This window comes from Anopheles coluzzii, chromosome 2, assembly GCF_943734685.1.
Source record: "Anopheles coluzzii chromosome 2, AcolN3, whole genome shotgun sequence".
In the NCBI taxonomy this organism is placed as follows: domain Eukaryota; kingdom Metazoa; phylum Arthropoda; class Insecta; order Diptera; family Culicidae; genus Anopheles; species Anopheles coluzzii.
Window position 1 is genome coordinate 83470506 of NC_064670.1, and position 17825 is coordinate 83488330.

Genomic DNA, 17825 nt, shown 5'->3' on the forward strand with positions numbered 1-17825 from the left:
TTCGCTATCACTTCCTCACAGCGTAGGGCCATATCGCCGATGAGGTTACGGCATTCGCTTCTGTCTATGCGTTTCCACATAGCCTTGCAGCGTCTCCATAGCGAATCGGCGGAACGTGCATGCTTGTTCTTAAGCAGACGCTTGAGAGTTGACCACAGATTCTCAATCGGGTTGAGGTCTGGACTCAACGCAGGCCACGGTAGAACTTGCACATCCTCGTTTGCCAAAAAACATTTAACTAATCGTGATGTATGCTTTGAGTCGTTATTGTGCTGAAAGATGTAATGCTCTTCGTCTCCGAATTTTTGTCGGGCGTGTGGCAACATCTTACGACGTAGTATGTTTCTATACCCTTCCGAGTTCAGTGTCCCTTTGATACGGAACAAAGGACCCGGGCCGTGCCAGGAGAAGCAACCCCACACCATTACGTGGCCGTCTCCGTGCTTTAGGGTTTTTATAGTGTTTTTTGGATGATACGCCTGTTTAGGAAGGCGCCAGACGTATTTAGTGCCGTCCGAACCATCCAGATTGATTCTGGACTCATCCGAAAAAAATATTTTGCTCCACCAAAAGATGGATGCAGCTAAATGCTCTTCGGCAAACCGAATGCGCGCTTCTACGTGGTGCGGCATTAGCTTACGAACCTTTCGTGGTTTCCGGGCACAGAACCCACCGGCGTGTAAACGGCACGACACCGTTTTCGCCGAAACTTGCAATCTAAGCTCCTGCTTAATACGATTGCAAGTTTTGAAAGAGTCCGCCCTGATTATCTCAACCATCTACGCGTCAACGTCAGCCGTTGTTTTTCGCGGACGACCTGTGGATTTACCCGTAGCCTCGCTACGAATGGCGTTGTCCACAAACGTCCGCGAACGACCGAACGCCTTGCAGATGGTTTTGATAGGCACGTTCTCACGATACAAACCCTGAATATGTTTCCGCTCCTCTGGAGTGCAGTGCTTTCCGCGACCCATGATGAACTTGTGGAATTTTCAAATCGCAAACTTTCACCTTTACCACTGAATGAAGAATGAAGCGCAACACGGTTTGGATCTCTTTTTATACTACCGAAAAACGCTGCCGTTACTCAAAACTCAGATAAGTAGCGCACCACAAATGCGAGTATAAAAGGCAAACAAACAGCGATTGCAAATTCAGTACGCCTCGAACGTTAGGCGAAAGAACTCCGCAGGAGCCAAAGCCTCTCTAAACCATACTAACTACAACGTACGCCTCGATCTGTTGGCGTTAAGAGGCCAACGAACTCCGCAGGAGCCAAAGCCTCTCTAAACCATACTAACAACAACAACAACTGTTGGCGATGACACACCTATTGCACGCAAAAAAACACACAACAAATTTTTTTCCTATCTTTTTGTCCACCGGTGTGTTCATTGTTTTCGTTGGTGAATATCTCGTGATGCTCTTGACATTTTGCAGCACTGGTCAATATTCTCAATAGTCCTGTAGAACATCTCTTCTGAAAACCATTAAATACGCAGAGAGACTTCTACGTCCAATTAGCAATCAATTAACTACACAATTGTAGATGACAATCACCCGACCCGCAGCACCCCAGATAATCAACGTTTTATTTTAGACGAAAATGATAAAAATGATCACAAGCGATATTGTATTATGCACTAGACATCATTTAACATTTATTCACTCTTGTATGAACGTGCAGGGTCCATCAGCTTTAAAAGCTCCTCCTTTATCAAATCTATAAGCTACATGCTGAATAAGTGCTCAGTGTAAATTACGACACAACTGCGTAAGAAGCGTACATTTCACGTGCGTACAATATAAAAAATTTCATATGACTTATATAAAAAATTTCATATGACTTGTGTTTCAAGTTTTTTTCTCGTTCAAGTCAGCCTCAAGCGACATAAGCATAGTTATGTACGATGCACTGGAACTAAGAATCTGTGAATTAAATTTAATTCCAAACCCATAGATAAATAGGTTTCATCATTTCGTTAAATAGTATTCAGACACATTGTTCTTACCTTTTTCAGTGTCGGCAAGGATGCTTCTATGAAGCCACTCTTCATAATGACAGGCTTTTGAGCTCGCATCAAGCAGATATATACCAGCTTTTTAACGGCTAAAGGAGCATCATACCAGTTTGTTCCATAAATTGCATCAGCAACGGATACACTCTACAGTGGTACGTAAGATTATTTATTGTATTATGCTTTTAATTATACTTTTTACTCACTTTGGCGCTGATAGCTGACCCGTGGTAGGTATAAATAGCAGCTTGCCCAATCATAATAGAAGCCAATATTGCAACTTGCATTCGCTTGTAAATGTTGCTTACCATTACAAACTCATAGCCCAACAGACACAGTATTGTAGATACTAACAGCAGCAAATAAAACGCCGACTGTTGGTAAAGTTGTACCATCTTTTGCGCCAACGACAACACTTCGCGGTGATAGGTGATTACATTTCTTAACTGGTGTTCGGCATACGGTTGAGCAGCGGAAAGATCGAGTTTTTCAAACCGTTCTCGCACGATATCGAAATGTATAGTAAGATTACTGGCCATCTCGGAGAAACACGAGTCAACCGTAACGCTCGTGCACACGGTTACCAGCATTGCATCAAAGTTGTGTAAAAAAGTAAGAGCAAACACGAACGGATGTTGATAGTCAAATGGGAAGCTGTTACAAAAAAGAACTAAATTTATAACAGGACGTTGCGATCTTTCTAACAAACATAGGAACAATAAATACCTGAATGGTGTCACAAAACAAACCTTGTTCTGTTGCAGGGATAGCGTAATGCTAGCAACTATTGCGTTCAGCTCGTACAATAACAGCACTATAGATGTACCGATCACGTAAGCCCTCAGCAATTTTGCATGCAGTTCGCTGCATTTCACAAACCGTGCAAACTCAGCTTTGTCGATACACTTCAGAATGCGTTTGAACGCTTCTACTAAATTATACATTCCAGAACGATAGGTTATGAACAAATTAAACTTGAGTAGCATAACAAAGCACAGTTGAATGAGCATGATCTCTTCACACGTTACCACCAGATCCAACACAGGAGTTTTAGCGAGATACCATACATGAAGTGGTCCAAAGGAGCAAAGGAGAATAAATGCAAACAAACATCGCACATTGTTTTTTAAGGATGGTTGTTCCACGACACCACAGAAACGAATCAATCGGAATTGATAGGCCGGAAATTCATTGAGCTGAGACATGTCACAAGGCGAAACACCTTAAAACTGTTCACTGATCGTTAGGTGCGGTACGAATGATATGGTCGTGGTGACTTGCGATGATTTTAACGTGCACAACACTGTGCAAGTATATTTTATTATTCAGTGTGAGAATGTGTCCCAGTGAAAGACATTTGATACATCAAAAGCGCTGTAATGTGTACCTATTCTTGTCATGTGTAAATTGCACAAGGTTTACCCTTTGATCTGAATTATACATGCGGGATACAGTAGGTTCCTTAGTGGCAGTTCAGTTGATTACTAATCATATTTAAGTATATAGTTGTTTACACCTCTACCTCACAATTACAGTGGAACCGCAACCCAGAAAAGACAGTGTAGCGACTAGAGCACCATCTGGTGCCCACACCTAGAACTACCGACCAAAATGTTTAACGGGCTAGTTAGGCAGGGACTGTACACAAAGCTACCCTAGCCGCAAAATTGAAGATTTCGGACGTCGTGTGGACGTCGTGTGGACGTCCACCCGACGTCCACACGACGTCCGGTTTAAGAGGTTACTCGACCAAGCGAATTTTTTTAGACGAGTTTTATGGCAAAAATTGTGGCGGATTTCCCAGGGTTGTTGTATGGAATAGCAGCCACAAAAAATAAATTTTATGGATGGCTAGAAAAAATGAATCTTGCCCTCCCCCTTACTCCTTCCTGGTCGGTAGTTGCGATCACACAAGCTGTTCATATGATGGTGGTGGGAGTGATATCGCTTATCTGCTGTCTTCTTTATCCGTTCTACCAGATCATACGCGTTTTCAGTGACGTCCTTCCCCACCTCCTTCGTTTTCCCAGCAGTTATTGGCGAATGCTTGACCTTGTGTGAGCGCGCTTGACTTGGGGTTATTGTTTTTTTCCTTCCCGTTTTTTTGGCTGCTGATGCATTGCGCGTTGGCTAGAGCGCCGTCGTTCGAATCTGGATTTGATCAACGCGCAAGTTGTCGTGTGGATGGAATCGATTTACCGTTCGAGCTATTTGCCGGATCGATTGAATGCACGCTTCGTACTGGTTTTATGTTATTTGTTAGTGTAGTTAGTTGTACTTGTGTAAAAAAAAAACAATGCAAACAAAAGATCATTCAATCCACTAGTCCGCTCATGTTAAGCCAACCAATGCTTAGTTAAAGTCAACGGAAGGTCAAATATTAAAATGAGGGATATCATTGAACACATATTGTCTTTTTATTATTTTTTTCTTTAACAATGTAAAGACCCTCCAACCTTCTCCCCCAACCCCCTCCCTCCTTCTCTCCCTTCCACCCGCCGGATTGAAGGTTAGGATTTACCCACCATGGTGTACCCTTTTAATCCTAATTACCGGGGTCTACTGTTCGGAAGAGAAAAAGAAACGTCTCCCCCGCCTCTCGCTCGATGCTGTAAGCGAGGAGCGACCCGCCCCGGCATGGCTGACGCATGCATCGCTCGCGTTGCCTGGCTTGCTCCTTCTCTCGCCTATTTTGGAGACGCATCATCGTTGCGGATGGTGCTGCGCGGCCATGTCGCTGCCTGGAGGATGGCATAGAAAGTTGTGTTCTAGCCCGTCGCTGTCCTGGCGATTGACGCAGGATGCGTAAGTGGCGTGTATGCTGCATGCATAGTCGATAGCGCTGCGGCTGCGCTCGGGGATTGGCTGTGGCGACCGGCCCCCGGGAGCCTCAAATGCCGGTGATGCAGCCGGTCCTTTCACGCGCAAAGCTGCTCCAAGCGTCCACGCATTTTATGGATGGCTTGGCTAGATTTGGCTGCCCCTCGTTGTCGTGCTATCCGAATACAGCACAACCACATGACCGTCCTGCGTTCAAGCCCCGTTTGATCCTAGTGGCCCAGGAGTGCCTATCTCGCTAGGGGTAAACCAAATAGTAACAGGTCACGTCAACTCACACGGCTTAGCAACATGCTCGCCATGAGTTGAAGCCTCGTATGGACCGTCTCTGGTAGCAACGGCTAACTATCCGGCATGACCGCGTAGGTCGTTGCGCCAAGAAGAAGAAAGGAGTGGCTGACGCAGACAGAAAAGCAATGGTTACTGTGTCAAATAAGAAAAAGATGAAGAAGCTTTGTACGATCCGCAGCTCATAAGATTGATGTGTACAATGTGGACAATACAGAAGGAAGAAAATCGACTTAAAAAAATGCATGTTGATCCCTTCCGGTATGTCCTCCCCGTTCTTGTATGCTCCCTCCAGTTCGCTTCGTTCTCGTCCCCCTTTGTTTAGAACCCATCGTCGCTTCGGAACAGTAAACGCTACTACACGCAATCCCCGTTTTCATCTTCTCATCTCACCTCTTCGACTATCACCCTTCCTGCTCCTCCGCTTCCTTCCGCTCTTGTTAGCTTCCCATTTATTTACTCCCTTTCTCCTTCTTTCCTTCCCATTCCTTTTCTTTCGTAATGCTGTTCAATAATGCTAGCATAGTTTAGAATAACAAATGTAAACTGTATTTGCCGTAAGCCTTAAGGCAAACAATAGTGAAGTGCGGGCGGATTAACCAGTACACAAACTAAGCGGCCGCGTGGGGCCCCAAGGAAAGGATCCTTCGTAATCCTTCCCTGTCGGAACCATCCGTAAACGATCCCGATCATTTGGGTCGACTCGAACTCGTTGCACCCACGGGTCGGATTGGCGCCTGCCGAACTACCTAGCGCACTCGCTGACCACATACCAGCGCTCCATGTAACCACTTGGTCGATTGCAGCCCGTGGCCGATAAGACCCCACAGCTCCCTGCCATCTCCCTGCTCTCTTTGTTGTACAGGTGATTTCGCCATCTCCACGTACCGAGGCCGCGTGTGGCATTGCAAGCTCATAGCCTCCCGTACACATTTTCTTCTTCTTCTTTGACATAACGAACAATGCTGTAGACAGGGCTGAAACGACTTCTTAACCTTACTAAAATCACGCTATCGGATAGTCGGTTCTTGCTATCTGGGGAATGGTCCGGATAAGAATCGATCTCGTCCGGTCTCGTAGGAACCGGTCTCATGCGTTCACAGCATGCGTTCAATGAGTCGGGCGCTGGTTGAAGAGAGCACCAGAGTGACGATGAAAAGATTGCAGCAGATTGCCGTTTGGTTTAAAGGGTATACAATATGCGGAATTTAATTGTTGCTCGACCGCATAAAAAGTTTACCAAAATATGTCCCAAATCTACAAACATCATAATACTGTGTTTGTAGTTATGCTAGTCACAAAACGCTTTAGGTGCAGTGTGGCACATAAACGTGCACGAATTGGTACATCATTTGGTGTGCCAGGGCCATTGCTTCTAACAATTTACCCTTTAACTAACTTAACTTCCTTTAACGCATCAAGAGGATTCGCAGCCAATGTCACACACGGGAAAAAAGGACAAAGAAAACTCCCTCACGTGCGAGAAAGAGCAGCAACAACCACAGATTTGCGCCAATAACTTGGTGAGAAAGCGACGGAACATCATCGCCTGTGAGCGAGAGTGAAACAGAAGTCATAACCATAATCTTCCCACCCATAATCAACAACCATAATTCGTGTGTGTGTGTTCGCCCCATACAAATGGCATAATTTTTATTTTCGCTTGGTCGAAAATCGCGGCGAAAACCCGATTTTGCGGCTGGGGTAGAGCAGGACAAACAGTGGTAGCATGCTCCACCGCAGCTATAAAAACGGTGGCTTGCTCCATACACCCCAGCCGCAAAATCGGGTTTTCGCCGCGATTTTCGACCAAGCGAAAATAAAAATTATGCCATTTGTATGGGGCGAACACACACACACGAATTATGGTTGTTGATTATGGGTGGGAAGATTATGGTTATGACTTCTGTTTCACTCTCGCTCACAGGCGATGATGTTCCGTCGCTTTCTCACCAAGTTATTGGCGCAAATCTGTGGTTGTTGCTGCTCTTTCTCGCACGTGAGGGAGTTTTCTTTGTCCTTTTTTCCCGTGTGTGACATTGGCTGCGAATCCTCTTGATGCGTTAAAGGAAGTTAAGTTAGTTAAAGGGTAAATTGTTAGAAGCAATGGCCCTGGCACACCAAATGATGTACCAATTCGTGCACGTTTATGTGCCACACTGCACCTAAAGCGTTTTGTGACTAGCATAACTACAAACACAGTATTATGATGTTTGTAGATTTGGGACATATTTTGGTAAACTTTTTATGCGGTCGAGCAACAATTAAATTCCGCATATTGTATACCCTTTAAACCAAACGGCAATCTGCTGCAATCTTTTCATCGTCACTCTGGTGCTCTCTTCAACCAGCGCCCGACTCATTGAACGCATGCTGTGAACGCATGAGACCGGTTCCTACGAGACCGGACGAGATCGATTCTTATCCGGACCATTCCCCAGATAGCAAGAACCGACTATCCGATAGCGTGATTTTAGTAAGGTTAAGAAGTCGTTTCAGCCCTGTCTACAGCATTGTTCGTTATGTCAAAGAAGAAGAAGAAAATGTGTACGGGAGGCTATGAGCTTGCAATGCCACACGCGGCCTCGGTACGTGGAGATGGCGAAATCACCTGTACAACAAAGAGAGCAGGGAGATGGCAGGGAGCTGTGGGGTCTTATCGGCCACGGGCTGCAATCGACCAAGTGGTTACATGGAGCGCTGGTATGTGGTCAGCGAGTGCGCTAGGTAGTTCGGCAGGCGCCAATCCGACCCGTGGGTGCAACGAGTTCGAGTCGACCCAAATGATCGGGATCGTTTACGGATGGTTCCGACAGGGAAGGATTACGAAGGATCCTTTCCTTGGGGCCCCACGCGGCCGCTTAGTTTGTGTACTGGTTAATCCGCCCGCACTTCACTATTGTTTGCCTTAAGGCTTACGGCAAATACAGTTTACATTTGTTATTCTAAACTATGCTAGCATTATTGAACAGCATTACGAAAGAAAAGGAATGGGAAGGAAAGAAGGAGAAAGGGAGTAAATAAATGGGAAGCTAACAAGAGCGGAAGGAAGCGGAGGAGCAGGAAGGGTGATAGTCGAAGAGGTGAGATGAGAAGATGAAAACGGGGATTGCGTGTAGTAGCGTTTACTGTTCCGAAGCGACGATGGGTTCTAAACAAAGGGGGACGAGAACGAAGCGAACTGGAGGGAGCATACAAGAACGGGGAGGACATACCGGAAGGGATCAACATGCATTTTTTTAAGTCGATTTTCTTCCTTCTGTATTGTCCACATTGTACACATCAATCTTATGAGCTGCGGATCGTACAAAGCTTCTTCATCTTTTTCTTATTTGACACAGTAACCATTGCTTTTCTGTCTGCGTCAGCCACTCCTTTCTTCTTCTTGGCGCAACGACCTACGCGGTCATGCCGGATAGTTAGCCGTTGCTACCAGAGACGGTCCATACGAGGCTTCAACTCATGGCGAGCATGTTGCTAAGCCGTGTGAGTTGACGTGACCTGTTACTATTTGGTTTACCCCTAGCGAGATAGGCACTCCTGGGCCACTAGGATCAAACGGGGCTTGAACGCAGGACGGTCATGTGGTTGTGCTGTATTCGGATAGCACGACAACGAGGGGCAGCCAAATCTAGCCAAGCCATCCATAAAATGCGTGGACGCTTGGAGCAGCTTTGCGCGTGAAAGGACCGGCTGCATCACCGGCATTTGAGGCTCCCGGGGGCCGGTCGCCACAGCCAATCCCCGAGCGCAGCCGCAGCGCTATCGACTATGCATGCAGCATACACGCCACTTACGCATCCTGCGTCAATCGCCAGGACAGCGACGGGCTAGAACACAACTTTCTATGCCATCCTCCAGGCAGCGACATGGCCGCGCAGCACCATCCGCAACGATGATGCGTCTCCAAAATAGGCGAGAGAAGGAGCAAGCCAGGCAACGCGAGCGATGCATGCGTCAGCCATGCCGGGGCGGGTCGCTCCTCGCTTACAGCATCGAGCGAGAGGCGGGGGAGACGTTTCTTTTTCTCTTCCGAACAGTAGACCCCGGTAATTAGGATTAAAAGGGTACACCATGGTGGGTAAATCCTAACCTTCAATCCGGCGGGTGGAAGGGAGAGAAGGAGGGAGGGGGTTGGGGGAGAAGGTTGGAGGGTCTTTACATTGTTAAAGAAAAAAATAATAAAAAGACAATATGTGTTCAATGATATCCCTCATTTTAATATTTGACCTTCCGTTGACTTTAACTAAGCATTGGTTGGCTTAACATGAGCGGACTAGTGGATTGAATGATCTTTTGTTTGCATTGTTTTTTTTTTACACAAGTACAACTAACTACACTAACAAATAACATAAAACCAGTACGAAGCGTGCATTCAATCGATCCGGCAAATAGCTCGAACGGTAAATCGATTCCATCCACACGACAACTTGCGCGTTGATCAAATCCAGATTCGAACGACGGCGCTCTAGCCAACGCGCAATGCATCAGCAGCCAAAAAAAACGGGAAGGAAAAAAACAATAACCCCAAGTCAAGCGCGCTCACACAAGGTCAAGCATTCGCCAATAACTGCTGGGAAAACGAAGGAGGTGGGGAAGGACGTCACTGAAAACGCGTATGATCTGGTAGAACGGATAAAGAAGACAGCAGATAAGCGATATCACTCCCACCACCATCATATGAACAGCTTGTGTGATCGCAACTACCGACCAGGAAGGAGTAAGGGGGAGGGCAAGATTCATTTTTTCTAGCCATCCATAAAATTTATTTTTTGTGGCTGCTATTCCATACAACAACCCTGGGAAATCCGCCACAATTTTTGCCATAAAACTCGTCTAAAAAAATTCGCTTGGTCGAGTAACCTCTTAAACCGGACGTCGTGTGGACGTCGGGTGGACGTCCACACGACGTCCACACGACGTCCGAAATCTTCAATTTTGCGGCTAGGGTGTGTTCAGGATTGAAATGCGCCAAAATGTAGGCAATTTGTTGTACGCGTGAGTTAAGCCATAAAACCAATAGCAGCGCCATCTCGAGGCAATGACACAACTACTCCCCTTTTCACAATAGCGCCATCTACGTAGTTAGTTATGCAAATTATGGGTTCAAAGGGTGGTGTCTCGACTAATAATTAGGAAACATTTGTATGTCCACGGAAAGAGGGGAAATTAAGCCAGCGTACAAACCCAAAAATGTAAACATCGCTACCGGAACACAGCACGTACCACAATAAGTACCCCAAGAAATACATGCAGAATTTAGTTAACAGCACAGATTTTGGAGCTTGAATTTAATTCTACATCTTCATATCACCTTGCTAGCAAATCTTGCATAGAGTCCTTAGCGGGTAGCTCTTGCTTGACACTTGTTAGCGCTCTCCGGTGAATATGGTAACTGTGCTGATTTTTGCTCCCATAGAAAACTCGAGTCGCGAGTTTTAACTATCTAGTGTAGGGCGCAATCCTACACAATATGCTTCCCCCTACACATTAGATGGCCAGACATTGAAATGCAAAAAGAAAAGCGATGCAACCAAGCAAAACTATTTTGTTGGCATATTTTCCTCAATGCAACCTGTAACAAATTGAGCAGTATTTATATGGCCCGAGAAACGCAAAACAGAACCCGCTCAGAAGTAAGTTTGCTTAATCACAAGTTGTTCCTGTGTTGTCTTATCTGGCAACTGACGATTATGATCATCAATAGCGTATTTTGGGAGCGATTGAAAGACTAACTCCATTTATTCGCTATTCAGTGTAACCAAGGTTGCTGTAACCAATGGCTACCTGATTATAACTAAGATATTGCTATAAGCAATCCACTGCAGTATCTTTATGCCGGATCGTTTTCAACCTCCAGAAGAATTTATGAGGTGTAATAACTGAGAAAACCAACTGAGCTTGGTTATGCGGGAACCAAGTTTTTTTACAGTTTCTTTACTGTCAGGTAACTCATTTAAGTAGCATGGATTAAAACTGACAGTGATCTACACGGTTGTTGCTCAATGCGTCAATGAGGGGCCCCGCCAATCTTTACTCCATTATCTACAACAGTTGATAGAATATGGCACTGTATTAGCTAGGAGAGCCCCGTGCTAGACTAACCCTAAGCACCCCTCCCCCCCCCCCCCCCTCCTAAGCACCACCAACAAAATTTATGTTGAAATGTTACATAATCCAAGACGGATGCCGGGAACCCCCCGGTAATCATGTACAGAGGGCCTCAACAATTCTTACTGCCTAAGGCTCCCGACATAGTAAACCCGCCAATGTGCTCGATAACATAAAAAATCAATTACGATCATCATAGATCATCATTTATGAGATTTTAAATTGTATGAACATGTAATTAAATGTAACTAACTTGAAACGTAAAGGAATATAGACTCCAATACTGTTTCCTGACAAATCGGTTCCGAATTTGGAATCGACTCCGGATTCGAAGTTGACTCTGGAAACGACTGTGGAATTGGCTCCGGAGTAAGCTCGGGAATCGGTTCTGAAATCGGCTCCGGATTCGGAATCGATTCGAGAATCGTAATTGGCTCCGGAATTGATACCCAACGCGGAATCGGAATCGGGTAGGTCCCCTTCCGAGATCCCACCACTACTACCAACCCTTTAAATTTTACCCCAGGACTCCACACAGCATAACATGGAACGCAACATAACAACTGACAGCTGGCAAACGCTTCAGAAAACGCTTTATTGCCGGTACCATGTTTTGAATATCCTTAGTAGGCCGGTCATTTCTCTTTGAAAAGCTACCAACCTACTGCGATGACCGAAAGTTAATGAAACGCATTACCTCCTTTCCCAAGCGTTTTGGGAAGCGTTTGGCAGCTGTCAGTTGTTATGTTGCGCTCCGTGTTATGCTTTGTGGAGTCCTGGGGTTAGATGTGTTTGGATATCTGCAATAAATACTCTAGCGACATCTGGTGGGCAATATGTTTGTACTAAAATAATATTTTTAATCATTCTTCTTTTTATGTAACAAAAGAAACAAGAAATCAATAGTTTAAAGGTCAAACTCTGTTTTTCTTTTATAAAAATTTTCCACATTACTATGGTTTTTAATAATTTGCAATTAATAGAACGATGTACAAATTTATATCACCTCAGTGAGCATTTGTCCTTTGGATTTTCCACAGTGTCAATGCCTGCTGTCAAAGTGAAAAACATAAAATCCATTCTAAACAAAACAAAACAAGAGCCATCTCCTAAAATTTATCAATTTCCTTAATTTTTCTTTACCTGCAAGATCCAAAAGTAATCCGCGAAAATGGGGAAAGGTTTTAACAATTACATGTGCAAAAAGTTTTTCCATCCCGCCTCACGGGACAATCTCAAGCGGGTAAGCATCTGGTGGTGCGCTGAGGGAATATAGAAATGTAAAGCCAATCTTTGTGTTTTCCACTGCGACATTTTCTAGGTATGGATGGCGGAGCAGCAAGCTGACGCGTACAAGAAAAAACAGGAAGAGCTCCGGAACCAGTATGAAAAGGAGCAGGAATTGCACGACAACAAGGCTATGCTCAGCCGCGACAGTAAGGACAAACTGAGCGTCAACTTTATGTACGAGCTCCCCCCGGGCATGAAGAAGGAGCGTGAGCAGGAATCAAACGAATCCGAGTACAAGTTTGAATGGCAGCGCAAGTACAATGCACCACGTGAAAGCTACTGCAAGGGAGACACGGAGATTCGTGACCAGCCGTAAGTAGTATTTGCTGCTTTTTCCCCTCTACACTGACCAACATAACTGATCTCATTGTTTTCCCTGCGGAACAGGTTCGGCATACAGGTGCGCAATGTTCGCTGCATAAAGTGCCACAAATGGGGACACATTAATACCGATAAGGAATGCACCATGTACTCCCTCTCGATGAGTGAAGCGAAGAAAATCCATTCCGAAGCTGAAGCCAATCAGGTTCTGTCGAAGGGTGAGCTGGAGCAGCAGTTGCGAGACGATGGTCTCGCAATGAAGCGTAGCGCACAGGAGCTGGTAACGTCACACAAGCTCGTCGCGGACCCGGAAGTAGAGCAAGCCGAACCGGAGACAGAGTTCATCCGCTCGCTGACGAAGAAGCAGAAGAAGAAACTGTTGAAAAAGTTGGAAAAAATCGAGCGGCGGCAGCGATCGTCTAAAAAGAAAGGTAAAAAACGTTCCAGCTCTAGCAGCTCCAGCAGTAGCTCCGATTGCAGCAGTTCGTCCGCTTCTGATTCCGAGCCGGACACTCGTGCTTCGAAAAAGAAGAGCAAAAAATCGGCCAACCATCGTTCGGATGGGCGAAATGGTGATGGTGGCGATCGGCGGGAGCGTGAAAGGGGTCACGATAGACGGGAAAACCGCCGACACCGTAGTCGGTCGCGTTCACCACACGCTGCAGGACCATCACGCAGCCATGATACGTCCAAGCACAGCAAGCGCCGAGATCGTTCCGTTAGCCCACGGCGTGAGCGCAGTAGGCGTTAAAGATGTAATCGAGCGTCTCAGAGACAACTCTCTTCATATCAGCAGTCTGCTACGAAATACAAGAAAAAAACCTATACGCGAGGACCGTACGATACGGAGACCTGCAGGAAGCGTTGTAACCCACTCACCGACTCTTACCCAAAATACGGAATGGATTAGATTTAATTTTGTTTATTGGAAAATTTTAAACTTCGCTCAACATATCGTATAAATAGAGCCACTCCCACAAGCAATTAAAATGTGTTTACTGCTTTCTTCCGAAACGGTGTCCCTGATGTGGTACCAGCTGCAATCGCTCTGTGTGTTCCTCTCTTTTTTTCTCTGCCTCTATCTCCTCCCTGCTCTTCGATATCCCGTCGACGGTGGATAGCTCAAGGTAGTTAGCACGAACACGGGCTATTAGGACTGCATCGGTAAAGCGCGCGCTGAATTCATCTTATTCCATTGAGTTGAGTTATTAATGCGACAAAAAAAATTGACGACAGCAACACACATCGATATCGCATCGCTCCTTCATTACCTTTACCTTTACCTCTAGCCCAAAAGTAATTCATTTGTTATCATTTAATTCGCACTTGTTACGTTTGAAGGTTTTTCACTGACCGCTTCGAAGCGGTCACGGTTTGCAAATAGCGTAGCTAAGTAAAGTTCCTCTGCCGGGCAGCGCACGATAAGCGTCGGGTCGGCGCGTGGCGTGCTGTTTATTATTTAGATTTTCTCTTGAAGCGAACGAAAAAATCTTCCTCGGTCAGATTCAATCAATTGCGCGCCAGGGTGCCGCTCGATGATCCGCTCGCTGGGACGCAGATTTCCGTACCATGATTGCTGCTTTCTCTCGGCTGATTCTGAAAGAGCAAAATTCGGTTCTTTACAATGCCATTGCCTTGCTACAGCACACATCGCAGATAGAACAAACCTTAACGTGAATATGGCGTCGCAGGATTGCCGCCCGCAGGATGAACATTCGCGTACGCCGCTGAAACTCCTTCCCCACGTTGATGGCCTTCTCGAACGTGGCGCTTCGGTGGTCGGCATCCTTCGCGTACAGGATTTTGTTGTGCGAATCGATGCGTGCCTGTATCTGGCCCTCCAGTATCAGCTGCATCAGTTCGTTTTCTAGCGCCGCAACCGACCGGTTGAACGCGGTAGCCATCTTGCGCATGTCGGCGGACATGTACGGGCTAAAGTACTGCACCAGTGCGCGGTTGCGGATCTGCGTGTAGAGCGCGTTGACGTGCGGCGCGATGTACATGTCCAACAGCAGATTGTCCTTGATTTCGTCCAGCAGCTTCAGGCACGAATCGTACTTGGACTCGTAGAACTTGAAGATGATATCGCGCAACTGCGGTTCCAGCTCGAGGAACAGCTTGAACGAGCTGCTCGCAATCACCTGCTTCAGCTCCTGCCGGTCGAACGTGGCCAGTGCGCACAGACCCCCGTACATTGCCACATTGTTCGTCGAGATCATCTCGGGAAACTCGCAGTGGTCAAAGTTGGCCTGCAGGAAGTGCTTGGCCGCTGACTTGTACTTACGGGTCGCCAGCTCGGCCAACCCGGCGGCACACTTGAGCCGTGTAATCACAACCTGGTTCGGATCCTTGTCCTTGGACGTTTCCGCGATCTCGGCCGTACCCTCCGCCTTCGAGACGTAGCTGAGCACGTGTGACCAGTTCTGCAGGTAGATCGACACTTTGATCACGTTCAGGCACATGTTCACCACGTGCTTACCGCTGGTGCAGTAGTCGCGGGCCCGCGAGTAGCACTTGAGCGCGTTCGACAGATCGCCGCAGTTCAGATAGTGGTCACCCAGATCGTCGTGTCCCCTCCGGATGCTTTCCTTGATAGAGTTGGCCTTGTAGTTCTTCAGATCGCAGTCTAGCTTCTCCAGCTTCAGGGCAGACTTTTTGCTCTTCGACTCAACCCAGGTCGCATCGAAGGAGGGTATCTCTTGCGAGCCGGTCGACTGGGAGGCAACGTCGGGCAGAAACAGCGTGCTGACATTGTCTGCCAGCTTCTTGTGCAGATGCTGGTACAGCGTTACGTTGTAGGTGGTCGTCACATAGTTTATGGCCATCCGGAGCGCTTCGAGGCGCAGCGTCGGGCAGTGGTCCGCAACGTAGATTAGCCGGTGCAGCTTTGCCAGCCCCGTGTACTGGTTGGCAAGTTGTTCCAGATCGATCGACGGGTTTTCCACTATGTACATGTCCTCCTCGTTGTTTTCGTTGTCTTCCGGCTGTACATCCACCTGCATCGGCTCGACTGCATTCTGCAAACATAAAAGAACCATAATCATAACAGTGTACGATGTTTATCACAGTCAGAATCTTCTTCAGCCCAAAGCGAAACCCCCACAATGGCGAGTGTAACACTTTCCGGCTATAGAATGCACGAATGTCTCTAGACGAAGATCGTACCGAAAAACATCCGGGCAGAGGCATTTTGCACGATGAACTTGAACAATAAGGTTTAGCAGAAAATATTATATCCTTTGCGTACACTGCAATTCCTTTTCTATAGGCTTTTGTTCATCGGTGTGTGTGACTGTATTTTTTCTGTACATTGAGGCCAGAGTGACCAGAAATACCGATGTATATATATATATCTAGGTTTTGAAGGAAAAAATCTCAATTTTTTAATCATTGAACTATAAAACTCAGCCAAATCAATTTAAATAATCCAGCGAAAATCAAATGACAGCACATTCGATAAAATTGTATCCAATGGAGCACTGCTGAAAATAAAAAGCCCGAGAAAGGGAACTTGCCACCACTGAGAAAAAAATGTGCATCTTAAGTTTCGAGTTTTAACCTACCTAAAACTACCGATAAAATTTTGATGCGCCTTCCGAAAATCGCCAAAATAATCTGGCCACACTGATTGAGGCACCGTGTTGACAGTTGAGACCAAGGTGCTTATAGGAAATATGCTTGTGCGTGCAGAAGCCAACTACCATAAACAGTGGTCGATCCTCATGAGATGGTGACTGAAATGCAAAAAAATGTGAAATATTTCATAACGTTTTGGTTCAGCAATTTTGCAAATTTGTATGCTTGTGTGTAGTGATGGGCAAAACGGCTCCGAAGCCGGAGCCGGCTCCGATCGGCTCCAGAAAATTTCCCACCCACGGCTCCGGAGGCGGCTCAGCTCCGACGGGTCCGGAGCCGGCTCTGCTTCGACGGCTCCGGAGCCGGCTCCGCTCCGACGGCTCCGGAGCCGGCTCCGCACCAACGGCTCCGCTCCAACGGCTCCGGAGCCGTTTAAACACAAAGGACCAAAATAACTTTTTCAATGAAGTTTCAATCGAGAAAGTCCGTAAATAGCGGAGTAGGTCATGTTTAAAAGAATTTATCAAAACAACATCGATGATTTTTGAATATTGTTAAGAAAGGTGAGACCAACGAATGCTACACAACGTCATGCATGTCAATACTGCAATCACATCGTGTATTGGTTTCCACACGTGCGAGAAGATATATTCGTTTTTTTATTAGGCTATCATACAATGATGTCTCTATTGAACCGTTAGTTCGGAGCCGTTGGTCTGGAGCCGTTGATTCGTCGCCGGCTCCGGAGCCGTTGGTGTGGAGCCGGCTCCGGAGCCGTCGGAGTGGAGCCGGCTCCGGAGCCGTCGGAGCGGAGCCGGTTCCGGGAAAAAGTCGGAGCCGGCTCCGGAGCCGTTGTTGCGCTCCAAAACGCCCATCACTACTTGTGTGTGGATTAGTGGTGGGAACTCGGAATCGAACCTACCCGATTCCGATTCCATGTTCGGAATCAATTCCGGAGCCAATTCCACTGCTGAAATCGATTCCAAAATCGGAGTCGACTCTGGCATCGGAATCGACCTGGGAATTGCAATTTGTTTCGGTTACGGAATCAGAATTGACTCCAGAATTGAAATTAGCTTCGGAGTGAGAATCAGCTCTTGAATTCAAATAAGAAGTTTCAGAAGCGATATCTGTCCGGGAAACTCCATGAGAATGGATCGTTTACAAGTACATTTTTATTCTTTGCGGCTATAAATACGCATCATTGGATCCAAACGTCTTATGGAGATACTGAAACCGGCTTCGATTTCGAAGTCAATTCCGATTTCGGAGCTGATTTTCAATGATAGTTTGATATATTATTGAACCTGCTGAATAGAGTAAGGCCCAATGAATGTTTAAAAGCACAGTTAATGGAGTTAAACAAAATGGAGCAATAACGAA

At 46.4% G+C, this 17825-nt stretch overlaps 3 protein-coding genes across 3 annotated transcripts; 1 reads left to right on the forward strand and 2 right to left on the reverse strand.

Annotated features, from left to right (window-relative positions):
* Positions 1-1826: 1826 nt before the first annotated feature.
* On the reverse strand, positions 1827-6848 carry LOC120950823 (odorant receptor 82a-like). The gene is made up of 4 exons (XM_040369172.2): positions 2745-6848; positions 2225-2672; positions 2013-2165; positions 1827-1929 (listed from the first exon to the last, which is right to left on the reverse strand). The coding sequence occupies exons 1-4, from the start codon at positions 3221-3223 to the stop codon at positions 1855-1857; spliced, it is 1155 nt and encodes a 384-aa protein (XP_040225106.2). The 5' UTR covers positions 3224-6848; the 3' UTR covers positions 1827-1854.
* Positions 6849-12299: 5451 nt separating this feature from the next.
* Positions 12300-13648, forward strand: LOC120949630 (corepressor interacting with RBPJ 1). Its single transcript, XM_040367048.2, has 3 exons — positions 12300-12498; positions 12577-12857; positions 12933-13648. Exons 1-3 carry the CDS (start codon positions 12427-12429, stop codon positions 13615-13617), a joined length of 1038 nt encoding a protein of 345 aa, XP_040222982.2. The 5' UTR covers positions 12300-12426; the 3' UTR covers positions 13618-13648.
* Positions 13649-13772: 124 nt separating this feature from the next.
* Positions 13773-16181, reverse strand: LOC120949629 (COP9 signalosome complex subunit 1b). The gene is made up of 3 exons (XM_040367047.2): positions 16032-16181; positions 14534-15883; positions 13773-14462 (listed from the first exon to the last, which is right to left on the reverse strand). The coding sequence occupies exons 1-3, from the start codon at positions 16053-16055 to the stop codon at positions 14376-14378; spliced, it is 1461 nt and encodes a 486-aa protein (XP_040222981.1). The 5' UTR covers positions 16056-16181; the 3' UTR covers positions 13773-14375.
* Positions 16182-17825: the final 1644 nt, after the last annotated feature.

What these genes read in the sequence shown, in the direction of transcription:
- LOC120950823 (XM_040369172.2), bottom strand. Translation starts at nt 3,223, where the DNA reads ATGTCTCAGCTCAATGAATTTCCGGCCTATCAATTCCGATTGATTCGT. An exon ending in TGTTTTGTGACACCATTCAG is followed by an intron (nt 2,673 to 2,744) that starts GTATTTATTGTT and finishes TTTTTGTAACAG; the next exon opens with CTTCCCATTTGACTATCAAC. An exon ending in CCTTGCCGACACTGAAAAAG is followed by an intron (nt 1,930 to 2,012) that starts GTAAGAACAATG and finishes TTTAATTCACAG; the next exon opens with ATTCTTAGTTCCAGTGCATC.
- LOC120949630 (XM_040367048.2), top strand. Translation starts at nt 12,427, where the DNA reads ATGGGGAAAGGTTTTAACAATTACATGTGCAAAAAGTTTTTCCATCCC. An exon ending in CACGGGACAATCTCAAGCGG is followed by an intron (nt 12,499 to 12,576) that starts GTAAGCATCTGG and finishes GACATTTTCTAG; the next exon opens with GTATGGATGGCGGAGCAGCA. An exon ending in ACGGAGATTCGTGACCAGCC is followed by an intron (nt 12,858 to 12,932) that starts GTAAGTAGTATT and finishes CCTGCGGAACAG; the next exon opens with GTTCGGCATACAGGTGCGCA.
- LOC120949629 (XM_040367047.2), bottom strand. Translation starts at nt 16,055, where the DNA reads ATGCCTCTGCCCGGATGTTTTTCG. An exon ending in CTCTGCCCGGATGTTTTTCG is followed by an intron (nt 15,884 to 16,031) that starts GTACGATCTTCG and finishes TTATGTTTGCAG; the next exon opens with AATGCAGTCGAGCCGATGCA. An exon ending in GACGCCATATTCACGTTAAG is followed by an intron (nt 14,463 to 14,533) that starts GTTTGTTCTATC and finishes TTGCTCTTTCAG; the next exon opens with AATCAGCCGAGAGAAAGCAG.